Here is a 17,825-nt window from a genome sequence, read left to right as displayed (position 1 = left end):
GTGCAGAATCGCAGCGATTCTGCACCCATAGAAATGCATTGATCCACTCACTTTCCGCATGGGGCTGTGCCCACGTTGCGGGCAGTTAAGCGGATAATGTGCGGGTGGTACCCGGGGTGGAGGAGAGGAGACTCTCCTCCAGGCCCTGGGAACCATATTTTGGTGTAAAAAAAAGAATTAAAATAAAAAATGATGCTATACTCACCTCTCAGCGCTGCCCGCGGCGTCCGGTCTCAGTTGCTGTGCTAGCAGGACCTGTGGTGACGTCGCGGTCACATGACCGTGATGACGCCGCGGTCACATGACCGTGACGTCACGAAGGTCCTTGTCGGCACATCCGCCTGCAGCACCGAGGAGATCCGGACATCGGAGGGTGAGTATAGCCAATTTTTATTATTTTTTACATTACTATTGATGCTGCATATTGCTGCATATGCAGCATCAATAGTATAGGCGGAAACCCGCAGCGGAAACCGCTGCAGGGATAACCGCAGCGGTTTTGCCCTGCAGATTTATCAATTCCGCTGCGGGATTAACCCGCAGAGCAGGCCGCAAAGTGTGAACGTGGCCTCAATATTAGCTATTGGTAATACCAGGAGGAAAGGTAGTGGACACGCGAAAGAAATTGGTAGTGGACACTGAGAAATCGGGAAAGAACAGAGGATCAACCCGTTCTACAACCCAGGCCAGCCAAACAACCCTACAGCCGGTATATGATTATAACTCCTGGTGAGTTTAAAGACAGCTTCATTGAAGCTTATAGTAGTCTCTTCTGCTTTTATTATAGGCAAAAAAGACTGGGAAATCTAAACATAGGCAGTGTGCAATATGTACCGAACCCCTGCCTAACTCCAATGTAAAAAGATTGTGTCAGAGTTGTATAGATAATACCTTATAACAGGAGGGATCGGTCAAGATGGATGAGATTCGTCTTATGATCCGTGAGGAGCTTCAGTCCTTAGGAGGTGGTCCTATGAATATTGAGAGGAGAAGCAAGAGAGCACCCTCACCTAGAGCAGACACGTCTGCAGAAAGTGGGGAAATTGATTCTGATATCTCTCAGGCTTCGGGTTCCTCAGAGGAGGAGGACTATGTGTGTTTTCCTATTGACGGTATAAAGAATTTGGTAAAATCTGTAAGAAACACAATGTGTTTATCAGAATCCAAGGAGCCTAAGACGCCGCAAGAGGTTATGTTTGCAGGTCTCTGCCAGCGAAAGGGTCATGTGTTTCTTGTAATTCAGACCATTAAGGACCTTGTTAAAAATGAATGGAGTGAGCAAGGACAGAAGGGGTTTGTATCAGTATCTTGTAAAAGGCGTTACCCCTTTGACGATGAGGACTTGGCCACCTGGGCTAAAGTAGATGTGGCAGTTGCATCCACTTCTCGTCGTTCCTCTTTACCTGTAGAAGACTCAGGTTCTCTGTCTGATCCAATGGATAGGAAATCAGATGCGCTTCTAAAGAGGTCATGGGAAGCTTGTATCACCGCATTTAAAGGGAACCTGTCACCCCCCCCAGGCGTTTGTAAGTAAAAGAGCCAGCTTGTGCAGCACTAATGCTGCATTCTGGCAGTGTCTTCTGATTTATTCTCACTGCAGGGTGGGATCTCGGGCAGGGCGGCCGCACAGGCGCAGTCAGCTAGACTGCAAATGAGGAGAGAGGACGGACAGTGCTCACTGCATGCCCAAGGCGTGAGAAAAGAGCGCAGGCGCCGGCTCATTTGAAAGCAGCGCTGAGGAGGCGGCGCCAACAAGACTTGAGTGACGGCGGTGCTGCGTTTGCAGCAGGGGGGAAAGGCCTGCCTCCAGGACTGATAAAAGGTATTTGGTACAAATTGTAAAATGGATTATTTCTGAAGTTACAGCTAAAAGAGCCACCTTGTCAAAATGCAGCATTAGTGCTGCACAAGGTGGCTCTTTTAGTTACAAACGCCTGGGGGGGTGACAGGTTCCCTTTAAGCCAGCGATTTCAGCCACGTGCACTGGCTGGCAGGTCTATGCTGGTTTGGCTAGACCAGCTGGATCAGAACATTAAGAATGGTATGTCCAGAGAAAAATTGCGTACCTTTATTCCCTTGATTAAGGGTGCTGTGGCCTTTTTATCAAATGCCTCAATAGACTCGCTCCGCTTAGCAGCCAGAACAGCTAATCTAACTAATACAGCTCGACGAGCGTTATGGTTAATGAATTGGAAGGGGGAAGCCCAGTCTAGATCTAAGCTGTGTGCCATACCCTGTCAGGGTGAGTACCTTTTCGTGACTGTTCTGGATGATATACTGACCAAGGCAGATGAGAGGAAGAAAGGGTTCCCTAATCCCTTTATTCCTTCTTTCAGAAGGGCGTTCAGAAAGCCACCATTTGGCAAGAAAAAATTTCATTAGCTGCTCCCCCTAGTGTTTAAAAGTGGAAATGCCAAACCTTTTAAAATTATTTTTCATATTTTACTAAATTAAAAACAAATGATAATATTTTTTAAGAAAATGTAAACATTAATTCTTTACATTTTTTCAATCGCTGGAAAAAAAATTTTTTTGATGGCACCTTCCCTTTAAGGACCGCTGGAATAAAAAGGAGTTCAGACAAAAAGGGAACTTATTCAATAAGCGTCCCTTCAAATCGGCCGATAGATCCCGTTAATCCAATTCTACCTGTAGGAGGTAGATTGTTAAAATTTACTAATCAATGGAAAGAAATAAGAACTAATTCTTGGGCTATAAATCTAGTATCTTCAGGCCTGACCTTAGACTTTAGCCGGCCACCTCCAGATTCTTTCCTTCTGACTTCTTTAAAATCTAAACCACAGCAGGAAGCACTTGAGCTTGAAATTAAGTCTCTCTTAGCCAAACAGGTATTAATAGAAGTTCCGTCATCTCAAATAGGGAAAGGATTTTACTCTCCCTTATTTTTCATTACTAAACCTGATGGATCTTTCAGAACTATAATGGATCTTAAAAAGGTGTCCAATCTTTTTAAATTTAAGACATTTAAGATGGAGTCCATTCGTTCAGCTATAAAAAATCTGTTTCCGAGCTGCTATAATGGTAGTCTTGGATCTTAAAGGGAACCTATCACCCCGTTTTTTAAAGATTAGATAAAAATAGTGTGAAATAGGGGCAGAGCTGGGCTTTACATTAGTGCCTCTTTGGTGCCTTTACACCCCCGTTAGGCTGCCGAAATACCTTTGTGAAGTGGCCGTTTTGTCCTGTCACTCAAGTTGGTCAGGTCGGATGGGCGTGGTCACAGCGCTGTTTCTCCCCCAGAATCCTGCTCATCATTACGTTGGTGGCGTAGTGGTGTGCGCATGTCCAAAGAGAAGATCCACTGCCCAGGAGATTCAAAACAGCGCGGTCTTCGCTATTCGCCGTTTACCGGTGGGCGCGGCCATCTTTCCTGTGGCTGCGCGTGCGCAGATGGAGCGCTCTGCTGCCCGGGGCTTCAGGAAAATGGCCGCCGCGATCTCCATCTGCGCATGCGAGGAATCCCGCGGCCATTTTCCTGAAGCCCCGGGCAGCAGAGCGCTCCATCTGCGCACGCGCGGCCACAGGAAAGATGGCTGCGCCCACCGGTAAACGGCGAATAGCGAAGACCGCGCTGTTTTGAATCTCCTGGGCAGTGGATCTTCTCTTTGGACATGCGCACACCACTACGCCACCAACGTAATGATGAGCAGGATTCTGGGGGAGAAACAGCGCTGTGACCACGCCCATCCGACCTGACCAACTTGAGTGACAGGACAAAACGGCCACTTCACAAAGGTATTTCGGCAGCCTAACGGGGGTGTAAAGGCACCAAAAAGGCACTAATGTAAAGCCCAGCTCTGCCCCTATTTCACACTATTTTTATCTAATCTTTAAAAAACGGGGTGATAGGTTCCCTTTAAAGATGCTTATTATCATCTTCCCATACACAAATCACACCAGCAATTTCTCAGGGTGGCGGTAATAATGAATGGTCAGATTTGTCATCTGCAGTTCTGAGCAATGCCCTTTGGGTTGTCTATGGCCCCGAGAGTTTTTACCAAGCTATTATTAGAGGTGATGTCCTATCTACGGGTGAAAGATACACTGATTATTCCGTACCTAGACGACTTACTGATAGTAGGTAGATCCCCCCCTTCAGTGTGAACAGAGGTTGGAGGAAGTTGTGATTTCTCTGCAAAGACTTGGCTGGATTATCAATTGGGAAAAATCCAGGCTCCAGCCGGTAACATGTCAATAGTTTCTTGGACTTCTTCTAGACTCAGTGAGCCAGGAATGTTTGCTTCCTGAGGATAAGAAGACCTCCATAATTAATAAGGTGAACCTAGCGATTGAGAAACGTAGTATGTCATTAAGAAGTGCCATGTCCTTGCTAGGTACATTAACTTCATGTATTCCTGTGGTTCAATGGGCACAATTTCATACTAGACAACTGCAGAGTTTTGTATTAGAAGAGGACATTAAAAAGTGGGGACATTTAGATCAGACAGTTTTCCTAACTTTAGATGTGGTTCGCTCCCTTACATGGTGGTTGGACTGGGAAAATCTCTCGAGGGGAATTCTTTGGGTAATAACTCCTTCAAACATAGTGACCACAGACGCTAGTCGAGAATGCTGGGGTACACATTTTCAGGAGCAGATTGTTCAGGGTCTTTGGTCTAGAACAGAATCTTACAATTCTTCTAATGTAAAAGAATTAAGAGCAATATATTATTCCATACTCCACTTTCTTCCTCAGCTGCGAGGCTCCCATACAAGGGTCCTTTCCGACAACACCACCGCGGTGGCTTACCTAAACCATCAAGGAGGTACGCGGTCGGACACTCTCATGAACGTTACATCAGACATCATGAATTTAGTCGAAAATCATCTTTTGTCCCTATCGGCAGTACACATCAGGGGTATAGACATTTTTTGAGATGATTTTCTCAGCCGCCACACCCTTCATCAAGGAGAATGGATGCTCAACAAAAGAATCTTCAGACTGATAACTGCCCGATGGGGGGTGCCTCAGATAGACTTATTTTCAACAAGATCCAACCGACAGGTCAGAACATTTGCCTAGTTGTGCAGACAGGACCATCTGGATATATTCGATGCCCTCTAGGTTCCATGGACATTCAGTGTAGCTTATGCCTTTCCCCCATGGAATCTTCTACCCATAGTTATCAGAAAAATAAGGGAAGAAGGGGCAAGAGTACTGTTGATAGCTCCATTTTGGCCCAAGAGGCCATGGTTTTCATGGCTCAGGGCAATGTCGATTACAGACCCTTGGATTCTTCCTCAGACCATAGACCTGCTATCTCAAGGGCCATTTTTCCACCCTCATGTAAAGTGCATGAACTTAACAGTCCGGAATTTGAAAGGCAGTTATTATATCTTAGAGGATTCTCTAAAGGGTTGATAGATACCCTCATGAAAAGTAGAAAATCATCTACTACCAAAATTTATGTCAGAGTCTGGAGAAAATTTCTCGAGTTCCACACAGCACAATTTTCTTCTGAAATACCTATATTTCCAATTTTGGAGTTTCTGCAGAAGGGACTTGAGTTAGGTCTCTCTGTAACTACTCTAAAAGTTCAAATTTCAGCTCTAGGAGCTCTCTTCAATTATGATATTGCAGGCGGATAGGTGGATAGGTGGATATCCCGTTCTATATCTGCATGTGAACGGTCAAAACTGATCTGTATACCTCAGGTCCCACAGTGGGATCTAAGTTTGGTCCTAGACTCATTAACAGAGAGCCCTTTCAAACACCTTCATACAGCCTCAGTAAAAAAATATCTCATTAAAGACAGTATTGTTAGTAGCATTGGTATCTCCTAGGAGGGTGAGCGATCTCCAAGCCTTGTCAATAGACCCTCCGTTTTTATCAGTAACATCTGACAAAATAATTCTAAAGACGGACCCGTCCTATCTTCCTAAAGTTGCTACTAAGTTTCATAGATCCCAAGAGATCTTCCTGCCTACTTTTTATGAGGTGCACCTTCGGTGAAAAACTTAGAAAATATCGGCAAATGTTGCAGATTAGCAACAAGGTTTGACTCTGTTGTTGCTATCCAGCAACAAAAGTCGGCCATCTTGTTGCTGGATTGCAACGAACGTTGCTGAATAGCAACACGCATGACTTTGGCCCATTTAAATTTGCCGAGGGTCATTTTGGGTGGGTCACCCTCTCTCTATAGTAAAATATAGGGACTGACGGGGGAAAATTTTATATTTGGCGCTACGGGACGCTTACGCACGCGATAAAAATAGCACGTTTTTATTCTGGGGTCCGGGAAAGTTTCTGTTCGAAAGCTCACAAACTGCGGCCTCCGATAGGCCTCCTGAGAGGATCTACGCACAAAAAACGTAAAAAAGTTTTTTCGTTAGAGCCAGCTAGCACGCTTTTTGACGCTGCTTTTTTGGACAATTAGCGAGCTCTAACTTATGAAATTTTATGAAAGTGTAATAATTGAAAATTCCACCGGGTGACACTGTTGCCTAAAAACTTGATTTTTTAAAACATGAGTGTAAAACCACCAGATGGCAGCATTGCTCCTTATGCATTATGTTATACAGTGAGAGTCGGCTAATTGTGCAAAAAATGAGTACAATAGTCAGCTCTCATCCTCAGTATGTCATTTTCATCAGTGAGACTCGGCTAATTGTGCAAAAAATTAGTACAATAGACGGCTCTCATCATCAGTATGTCATTTTCATCAGTGAGACTCGGCTAATTGTGCAAAAAATTAGTACAATAGACGGCTCTCATCCTCTGTATGTCATTTTCATCAGTGAGACTCGGCTAATTGTGCAAAAAATGAATACAATAGATGGCTCTCATCATCAGTATGTCATTTTCATCAGTGAGACTCGGCTAATTGTGCAAAAAATGAGTACAATAGTCGGCTCTCATCCTCAGCATGTCATTTTCATCAGTGAGACTCGGCTAATTGTGCAAAAAATAAGTACAATAGTCGGCTCTCATCCTCAGCATGTCATTTTCATCAGTGAGACTCGGCTAATTGTGCAAAAAAAAAGTACAATAGTCGGCTCTCATCCTCAGTATGTCATTTTCATCAGTGAGACTCGGCTAATTGTGCAAAAAATGAGTACAATAGATGGCTCTCATCCTCAGCATCTCATTTTCATCAGTGAGACTCGGCTAATTGTGCAAAAAATAAGTACAATAGTCGGCTCTCATCCTCAGCATGTCATTTTCATCAGTGAGACTCGGCTAATTGTGCAAAAAAAAAGTACAATAGTCGGCTCTCATCCTCAGTATGTCATTTTCATCAGTGAGACTCGGCTAATTGTGCAAAAAATGAGTACAATAGATGGCTCTCATCCTCAGCATCTCATTTTCATCAGTGAGACTCGGCTAATTGTGCAAAAAATAAGTACAATAGTCGGCTCTCATCCTCAGCATGTCATTTTCATCAGTGAGACTCGGCTAATTGTGCCAAAAATAAGTACAATAGTCGGCTCTCATCCTCAGCATGTCATTTTCATCAGTGAGACTCGGCTAATTGTGCAAAAAATGAGTACAATAGTCGGCTCTCATCCTCAGTATGTCATTTTCATCAGTGAGACTCGGCTAATTGTGCAAAAAATGAGTACAATAGATGGCTCTCATCCTCAGCATGTCATTTTCATCAGTGAGACTCGGCTAATTGTGCAAAAAATAAGTACAATAGTCGGCTCTCATCCTCAGCATGTCATTTTCATCAGTGAGACTCGGCTAATTGTGCAAAAAAAAAGTACAATAGTCGGCTCTCATCCTCAGCATGTCATTTTCATCAGTGAGACTCGGCTAATTGTGCAAAAAATGAGTACAATAGACGGCTCTCATCCTCAATATGTCATTTTGTTCAGGGAGAGCCGGCTTATTGTGCAAAAAATGAGTACAATAGACGGCTCTCATCCTCAATATGTCATTTTGTTCAGGGAGAGCCGGCTTATTGTGCAAAAAATGAGTACAATAGACGGCTCTCATCCTCAGTATGTCATTTTCAACAGTGAGAGCTGGCTGATTGTGCCAAACATGAACGCAATAGCTGCCTCTCATCTTTTGAATATTTTCAGATGCACAGAGGCAAAATGAGGCACAGTGAGACACAGAAAGGCACAGAACACGATAGAGAAAAGACTCACACCTTCTGTTGCTGAATAGCAACAAGCTGGGCTGTTCAATGGGACATATTTGAATCACTTCACCAGTCTCTCAATTTGCATTGCCGATACACAGTGAGCGAGAGAGAGGCTCAGGGAGGCACAGATAGAGGCACAGAGTGGCGCAATGAGGCACAGTGAGGCGCAGAAAGGCACATGAAGGCAGATAAAGATGGAGAGTCATTGAAAGGCACATTTAGGCTGGGATGGGCACAGAGCCACAGTGAGGCACATTGAGGCACAGAATGCAATAGAGAGAAGACTCACATCCTCTGTTGCTGAATAGCAACAAGCTGGGCTGTTCAATGTGACATCCTCTGCATGTCATTTTCATCAGTGAGAGTCAGCTAATTGTGCAAAAAATAAATACAATAGTCGGCTCTCATCCTCAGTATGTCATTTTCTTCAGTAAGAGCCAGCTAATTGTGCCAAAAATGAATACAATGGCCGGGTCTCATCCTCAGTACGTCATTTTCTTCAGTGAGAGGTGGCTAATTGTGCCAAAGATGAAAATAATAGCCGGGTCTCATCCTCAGTACGTCATTTTCTTCAGTGAGAGGTGGCTAATTGTGCAAAAAATGAATACAATAGACGGCTCTCATCCTTAGTATCTCATTTTCATAAGTGAGACTCGGCTAATTGTGCAAAAAATGAGTACAATAGTCGGCTCTCATCCTCAGTATGTCATTTTCATCAGTGAGACTCGGCTAATTGTGCAAAAAATGAGTACAATAGATGGCTCTCATCCTCAGCATCTCATTTTCATCAGTGAGACTCGGCTAATTGTGCAAAAAAAAAGTACAATAGTCGGCTCTCATCCTCAGAATGTCATTTTCATCAGTGAGACTCGGCTAATTGTGCAAAAAATAAGTACAATAGACGGCTCTCATCCTCAGTATCTCATTTTCATCAGTGAGACTCGGCTAATTGTGCAAAAAATAAGTACAATAGTCAGCTCTCATCCTCAGCATGTCATTTTCATCAGTGAGACTCGGCTAATTGTGCAAAAAATGAGTACAATAGACGGCTCTCATCCTCTGTATGTCATTTTCATCAGTGAGACTCGGCTAATTGTGCAAAAAATAAGTACAATAGTCGGCTCTCATCCTCAGCATGTCATTTTCATCAGTGAGACTCGGCTAATTGTGCAAAAAAAAAGTACAATAGTCGGCTCTCATCCTCAGCATGTCATTTTCATCAGTGAGACTCGGCTAATTGTGCAAAAAATGAGTACAATAGACGGCTCTCATCCTCAATATGTCATTTTGTTCAGGGAGAGCCGGCTTATTGTGCAAAAAATGAGTACAATAGACGGCTCTCATCCTCAATATGTCATTTTGTTCAGGGAGAGCCGGCTTATTGTGCAAAAAATGAGTACAATAGACGGCTCTCATCCTCAGTATGTCATTTTCAACAGTGAGAGCTGGCTGATTGTGCCAAACATGAACGCAATAGCTGCCTCTCATCTTTTGAATATTTTCAGATGCACAGAGGCAAAATGAGGCACAGTGAGACACAGAAAGGCACAGAACACGATAGAGAAAAGACTCACACCTTCTGTTGCTGAATAGCAACAAGCTGGGCTGTTCAATGGGACATATTTGAATCACTTCACCAGTCTCTCAATTTGCATTGCCGATACACAGTGAGCGAGAGAGAGGCTCAGGGAGGCACAGATAGAGGCACAGAGTGGCGCAATGAGGCACAGTGAGGCGCAGAAAGGCACATGAAGGCAGATAAAGATGGAGAGTCATTGAAAGGCACATTTAGGCTGGGATGGGCACAGAGCCACAGTGAGGCACATTGAGGCACAGAATGCAATAGAGAGAAGACTCACATCCTCTGTTGCTGAATAGCAACAAGCTGGGCTGTTCAATGTGACATCCTCTGCATGTCATTTTCATCAGTGAGAGTCAGCTAATTGTGCAAAAAATAAATACAATAGTCGGCTCTCATCCTCAGTATGTCATTTTCTTCAGTAAGAGCCAGCTAATTGTGCCAAAAATGAATACAATGGCCGGGTCTCATCCTCAGTACGTCATTTTCTTCAGTGAGAGGTGGCTAATTGTGCCAAAGATGAAAATAATAGCCGGGTCTCATCCTCAGTACGTCATTTTCTTCAGTGAGAGGTGGCTAATTGTGCAAAAAATGAATACAATAGACGGCTCTCATCCTTAGTATCTCATTTTCATAAGTGAGACTCGGCTAATTGTGCAAAAAATGAGTACAATAGTCGGCTCTCATCCTCAGTATGTCATTTTCATCAGTGAGACTCGGCTAATTGTGCAAAAAATGAGTACAATAGATGGCTCTCATCCTCAGCATCTCATTTTCATCAGTGAGACTCGGCTAATTGTGCAAAAAAAAAGTACAATAGTCGGCTCTCATCCTCAGAATGTCATTTTCATCAGTGAGACTCGGCTAATTGTGCAAAAAATAAGTACAATAGACGGCTCTCATCCTCAGTATCTCATTTTCATCAGTGAGACTCGGCTAATTGTGCAAAAAATAAGTACAATAGTCAGCTCTCATCCTCAGCATGTCATTTTCATCAGTGAGACTCGGCTAATTGTGCAAAAAATGAGTACAATAGACGGCTCTCATCCTCTGTATGTCATTTTCATCAGTGAGACTCGGCTAATTGTGCAAAAAATGAATACAATAGATGGCTCTCATCATCAGTATGTCATTTTCATCAGTGAGACTCGGCTAATTGTGCAAAAAATGAGTACAATAGACGGCTCTCATCCTCAATATGTCATTTTCTTCAGTAAGAGCCAGCTAATTGTGCCAAAAATGAATACAATTGCCGGGTCTCATCCTCAGTACGTCATTTTCTTCAGTGAGAGGTGGCTAATTGTGCCAAAGATGAAAATAATAGCCGGGTCTCATCCTCAGTACGTCATTTTCTTCAGTGAGAGGTGGCTAATTGTGCAAAAAATGAATACAATAGACGGCTCTCATCCTTAGTATCTCATTTTCATCAGTGAGACTCGGCTAATTGTGCAAAAAATAAGTACAATATTCGGCTCTCATCCTCAGTATCTCATTTTCATCAGTGAGACTCGGCTAATTGTGCAAAAAATGAGTACAATAGATGGCTCTCATCCTCAGCATCTCATTTTCATCAGTGAGACTCGGCTAATTGTGCAAAAAATAGGTACAATAGTCGGCTCTCATCCTCAGCATGTCATTTTCATCAGTGAGACTCGGCTAATTCTGCAAAAAATGAGTACAATAGACGGCTCTCATCATCAGTATTTCATTTTCATCAGTGAGACACGGCTAATTGTGCAAAAAAATAAGTACAATAGGCGGCTCTCATCCTCAGCATGTCATTTTCATCAGTGAGAGTCAGCCAATTGTGCAAAAAATGAGTACAATAGTCGGCTCTCATCCTCAGCATGTCATTTTCATCAGTGAGACTCGGCTAATTGTGCAAAAAATGAATACAATAGACGGCTCTCATTCTCAGTATCTCATTTTCATCAGTGAGACTCGGCTAATTGTGCAAAAAATAAGTACAATAGTCGGCTCTCATCCTCAGTATCTCATTTTCATCAGTGAGACTTGGCTAATTGTGCAGAAAATGAGTACAATAGTCGGCTCTCATTCTCATTATGTCATTTTCATCAGTGAGACTCGGCTAATTGTGCAAAAAATGAGTACAATGGCCGGGTCTCATTCTCAGTATGTCATTTCTTTCAGTGAGAGGTGGCTAATTGTGCCAAAAATGAAAATAATAGCCGGGTCTCATCCTCAGTACGTCATTTTCTTCAGTAGGAGCCGGCTAATTGTGCCAAAAATGAATACAATGGCCGGGTCTCATCCTCAGTACGTCATTTTCAGTGAGAGGTGGCTAATTGTGCCAAAAATGAGTACAATGGCCGGGTCTCATCCTCAGAATATTTTCAGATGCACAGAGGCAAAAAGAGGCACAGTGAGGCACATAACGCGATAAAGAGAAGACTCACATTTTCGGTTGCTGATCAGCAACAAGCTGGGCTGTTCAATGTGACATATTTGGATCACTTCACCAGTCTCTCAGTTTGCATTGCCGAGGCTCAGTGAGCGAGAGAGAGGCACAGTGAGGCACAGAAAGAGGCACAGAGAGGCGCAATGAGGCACAGTGTGGCGCATGAAGGCAGAGAATGATAGAGAGGCAGAGAAAGTCACAGACAGTTATTTAAAGGCACATATAAGCTGGGTCGGGCACAGTGAGGTACAGTGAGACACATAACGCGACAGAGAGAAGACTCACATCTTCTGCTGCTAATCAGCAACAAACTGGGCTGTTCAATGTGACATATTTGGATCACTTCACCAGTCTCTAAATTTGCATTGCCAAGGCACAGCGAGAGAGAGTCACCGTGAGGCACAGAAAGAGGCACAGAGAGGCGCAATGAGGCACAGTGAGGCGCAGACAGGCGCATGAAGACAGAGAATGATAGAGAGGCAGAGAGCCCAATATCCACCTCATCCTCAATGTCATAATCTACAGTGAGAGCCGGCTACTAGTGCCAAAAAAAAACAATAGCCGGCTCTCATCCTCTGAATATTTAAATTTTTTTTCAAAGTGTGGGCCCAACTAATTTAAACATATCACCAGTAAGGAAATGGTAAAAGGAAAATATTTATTTATATTACTTTTGACAATAATAACAATAGCAACAAAAATTTATTCAGTTATAGGCTGCCGTCACACTAGAAGTATTTGGTCAGTATTTTACATCAGTATTTGTAAGCCAAAACCAGGAGTGGAACAACTAGAGGAAAAGTATAATAGAAACATATGCACCACTTCTGCATTTATCACCCACTCCTGGTTTTGGCTACAAATACTGATGTAAAATACTGTTCAAATACTGCTAGTGTGATGGCAGCCATAAAGTGCAATTAACTTCACAGTGCTTTCCATAAACCCAAAACAGTGTCCACATTGGGTCCACAATCCAGATTCCCTATCAGCATGTCTTTGGGGTGTGGAAGGAAACCAAATTAACTTGAGGAAAGCTGTGCAAAAAAGGGGAAACCTATAAAGTAAAATACTTTTTTAAATGTTACAGTCATGTGTTCAGCCATGAGATATTTGAAGCTTCTCCAAATTGATTCTTTTTGACACCATAATCAAACAAAAGTTCTACCCCTGGTTTGAGATCACAAATAGCCGTAAATAGGATTGATGGGGTGTGATCGTCAAGTATGTATTTAACGACAGGTTTCACATTGTAATTTTTTTGTGAATGATTGATCTTTCGTCCAAATGTTGATGGCATGTCTGGGTGGCATTTGCATGGAGCCTCCCTGGAATCAAAACACCACACCTCTTTTCCAATATTAAAAAAAAACATATAGCATTCATTTTCATGCACGGTTGATTGTAATATTTCAGCCTCATTTCCTGCTATAAGCGCCCCATGATAGTCACAAATGATGTCACCCTTAGTAAATCCATGAGTAGTGTGGAGTCCTTCACCTTTCGTTTTATCATTTGTGATGATAAGGCCATTCCAGTTTTGTGACCTAATCATTTCTTGAAGCTTGATATTGTGCTCTGGATCCCCTCTTTTTGGTTTTGGCTTCCATCCACGTTGGACATCTTGTAGGACAGGTAGATTGGTTGTCCAATGCTGTCTTTTCAAATAGTTCTTTAAGTCATTTTCTTTGGGGAAATGCCTGAAAAAATCTACAAGAAAAAAACAATACTGTAAATATTCAGCAAACATAAAATGATAAGGCAGCACATCCCAAAGAATACATCTTCTGCTAGACATAATTAAAATGAAATTTGGAAAACAGTCCATTAAAAACTTACCTATTGCATTTGAAACCCGTAAATTGTACTGTTCCCGCCTCCATTTATCCTGACAGTACTTCGCAAAATTCTCGGTGTACTGACTGCAGGCGGACAGGGTCGGCGGATCATCGTCCACTCCAACAGGGTACTTTTTAATTAGTCTGCTGAAATGGAACAGTTTTTCAGCCTGTTGGACTGTTTTTTCCTTGTCTGTTTGTTCCGCCTCAGAATGTCCTCGATTGCCGCCTTCTCCTGCAGTGCCAATGGAACTTCTGTAAAGTTAAAAAGAGAGAGATTATAAGTTATGAGATCCTGAAAGTGGTGTTGTTCCTTACTAGACGACTTAACCAAGAATTTGGAATTAATCATATGCTAAAAGACATAATTGCTTAAAGGGAAGGTGCCGCAAAGTTATTTGTGGTAAAAATTATTGACTATATAATCAATTTATGTTTAATACACAATTAAATATATTAACTATTATTTACTGCATGGCCCCATTAGGTTAGGGATCACAGGACTGTAGGGCCACATTACGCTATTGGTGATAGGACTGTAGTTACACATTATGCTATATGGATAATAGAGGCTGTATCCTATGCAGAGTAGTATAGAGGCTACATTTTGCAATATTGATAAATATAGAGACTACGTGGAGGATTATAGAGGCTACATTATACTATATGAAGAACTATAGAAGCTGCTTTATAATTGAGTACTATGGAGATTGCATAATATTATATACAGGTAAAGGCTAGATTAAATTATATTGAGGACTATGTGTGGTGTATAATATACTAGATTGTGGCCCGATTCTAACACATCGGGTATTCTAGAATATGCATGTCCCCGTAGTATATGGACAATGATGATTCCAGAATTCGCGGCAGACTGTGCCCGTCTGCTGATTGGTCGAGGCAACCTTTATGACATCATCGTCGCCATGGCAACCATTATGACATCTACGTCGATACTGTGCCCGTCGCTGATTGGTCGAGGGCGCCTGGGCCTCGACCAATCAGAGACGCGGGATTTCCAGGACAGACAGAAAAACCCTTAGACAATTATATATATATATATATATATATATATATATATATATATATATATATATATATATATATATATATATATATATATATATATATATATATATATATAGATAGACTATGGGGAATCATTTTTTTACACTTTTTTTATAGAAGGCAATGGGGTTACATTATACCAAATGGAGGACTATGTAGGGCCATTATAATATTTGGATGGCTTTGTGGAGGGCATTATATTATGTGTATGGCTATGACGGAGCCTTTATACTTTATGGAGGCCTAATTGAGGGTCACTATATTGTGAGCAAGCAAATATACAATGTGAAGCTTGTGTGGGGTTCAAAAGACCGTGCGGAGATCTGTGTGGGGGTCATTATACTATGTGCAGGGATGGTAAGGGCCATTATACTATATATAGGCCCCTTGTACTGCATGCAGGGCTGTACGGGGAGGTCACATTTGTGGATTATACTGTGCTGGGGCTACTATTCATTGCCAGGGTAGTTGAAGGGGGTACAGTTGGGTTATCATAGTGTGTGGATGGTATTGTGGAGGAATTGTGGGGGCATCATACAGTATGTTTTTGGTCTCCTACCCAGCGCCTTCTGTCTCTTCCTCATTAGTTTGTCCCTCGCTGCCTTCTTCTGCTGTGATCCTCCGCCTCTTGGGCAATGTAGATCTGTGAAGTTAAAAAAAGACCGTTAAGATATGAAAAACTGATAAAAGGTGTTGTTACCTAGTAGACTACTTAACCAAGAATTTAGTAGGAATCATTTATGCTAAAAGGCATAATTACTTAAGTCTCATGCAATGAAAAGATGGATTTTGGGAATGCCTGTGGAGATAAAGTTAGGTCTCTTACTCGGAGGTTCCTGCTTCATCGTCTCCCTTTAGTGTGGCTACTAATAACATCCCGGCCGCCAATAGAGATGTATCCACGGTGTCTGGTTTGGTGTCAAGCTGCAAATATGCATTGGCCTGGTCTCTTTCCACTTGGGAAAGATTTTCTTCAGCCCACTTTTTATATATGTTTATTGACCTCGTCCATGTTATTATGGGCAGCCCATACCTGCGGATAAAACATTTGTTAGTAGTGGTAAATGCTTGGCAGAAAATACAAGGAGGGCCTCATTTATTACTAACTTCTTCTGGAAGCGCTCCATGTCTTTGCCAGGATTCAAGATTCTTTTCCCCTTGCAGGACACAAAGAATTCAAGCGCCTTTTTTACATCCTCTGGCTGAAAAGTTGGCCTAATCTTTTCAAAGTATGTGCAGAAATTCTGTCAAAGGGAAATGTGTAAAAAATATGATTGCCAATAGCAAAACCTTAATTCATATAATGCTGTGCTGTATGTTCATGTTTTTAATATTTACCTGCTCATCCTCATCCTGCAGTATAACAATACTTTTTATTGACTTTACTATTGTCACCAGCTGTCCATCAACATGCAATTTCTCCCTCTCAATCCATTCTTTTACCTATAAGATGAGGAACATAGAAAATACATAAGATATGGCGAAGCTGCATCTGTCCCCAATATGCTAAGTTGGTTAATTATATATTAAACCTACCATTAGATTTTTGATCTCAGATGGGTTACGCAAATATTTATAGACGAGAACAGCCTGAAGATAATAACATGCCAAAGTCTTCTCCTTATCAATCAGCTTAATGCCCAATTGTGCTCGTGTAAAGATATCAGAGATGTGAGGCTTGGCCACTGTCAAAATTTTGCGACAATCAGCCATGGTGAGAGGCGCAGATTCCAATCTGTGGGTGATAAAAGTAGGTATGTTACAGGTACATTCGTTTGGATGTTTTTATTGGATTGCACGGGAATTGTGGATTGGCAAGATGAGCTAAACATTACTTTGTCCCAGCCTTGGATGGCGGTACAAGTAATGAAATATAGACTTTCTGATAATCCTCCTTTCCCATGATGATTTTTTATGGCATTTTCCATCCCCATGACAGTAGAAATTCAAATTGCAGGTGCAGTATAAACTTGAGCTACTTACCCCCTCTTCCTGCCTTTAGCAAGCTTCTGGTTCAATTTATTCTCTATGACCTTTAGGGTCTCCATAAAGGGACCAACTGCATTTTTAGCTTCGTCGTCGAGGTCACTGGGGTAGTCCTCTGAGAGTAGGAAACGTATAAATTTCCGCAGGTGACTAACATGCTTTTTAATGGTTTCTTCACTGGTCTTCAGTCTTTCCAGGGAAAGAAAATATTCTCTGGTAGCCCTCAAGTTTTTTAAAAAGTCCACAGAGATCTCTTCAGAGTTTATAAAGTAGAGAAAGCGGGAAACGATTTGTATCTAAAATTAAACAAATGATCATACAATTGGGTTCACATCTGTAAGGATTCATCAAATACATGCAGACTGATAAAATCACATTTACCATTGGCTTTATGGTCGATGCTGAACATTTCCCCTTCAAATATTTTTTAAAACTCCGTAAAATAGTGGATTTTAAATCATGCTTTTTGTGAAACCCAACCACAGTGATTTTTTTCCGCAGGGGCATATTGGCACTTGAACTGGAAAAAACAAGGAAATATTAAGGTGGTGATTGGCACCAGAAGCTTCCTTTACTCATATTAAAGCGGTTACAAATGTTTTTAGAAATTTGTTACATAGTTCTTACCTAGCTTTTTCAACAACAGTAGGGAGAACAATAGGCTCCTCCGTGGATGGGCTAAAATAGAAAAACAAAATATGCATTAATTCATCTATAAATGAGATTAAGAACATATAGAACTTTGTATAAAGGGCCAAGGCCCTTTACCACTATGGTGGTGCCTGTAGGGCCACTATAGTGGCAACAATCTTAGTTTTGGC

General features: G+C 42.0%; 1 protein-coding gene across 1 annotated transcript; it reads right to left on the bottom strand.

Annotated features, from left to right (window-relative positions):
* Positions 1-13,202: 13,202 nt before the first annotated feature.
* Positions 13,203-17,695, bottom strand: LOC143817716 (uncharacterized). The gene is made up of 8 exons (XM_077299204.1): positions 17,002-17,695; positions 16,555-16,753; positions 16,357-16,461; positions 16,126-16,262; positions 15,845-16,051; positions 15,578-15,661; positions 13,952-14,205; positions 13,203-13,822 (listed from the first exon to the last, which is right to left on the bottom strand). Exons 1-8 carry the CDS (start codon positions 17,064-17,066, stop codon positions 13,203-13,205), a joined length of 1,671 nt encoding a protein of 556 aa, XP_077155319.1. The 5' UTR covers positions 17,067-17,695.
* Between the last annotated feature and the right edge of the window lie 130 nt (positions 17,696-17,825).

This window comes from Ranitomeya variabilis, chromosome 3, assembly GCF_051348905.1.
Source record: "Ranitomeya variabilis isolate aRanVar5 chromosome 3, aRanVar5.hap1, whole genome shotgun sequence".
In the NCBI taxonomy this organism is placed as follows: domain Eukaryota; kingdom Metazoa; phylum Chordata; class Amphibia; order Anura; family Dendrobatidae; genus Ranitomeya; species Ranitomeya variabilis.
Note: the sequence above shows the minus strand (reverse complement) of the source record. Positions and strands in the feature narration are given on the sequence as shown.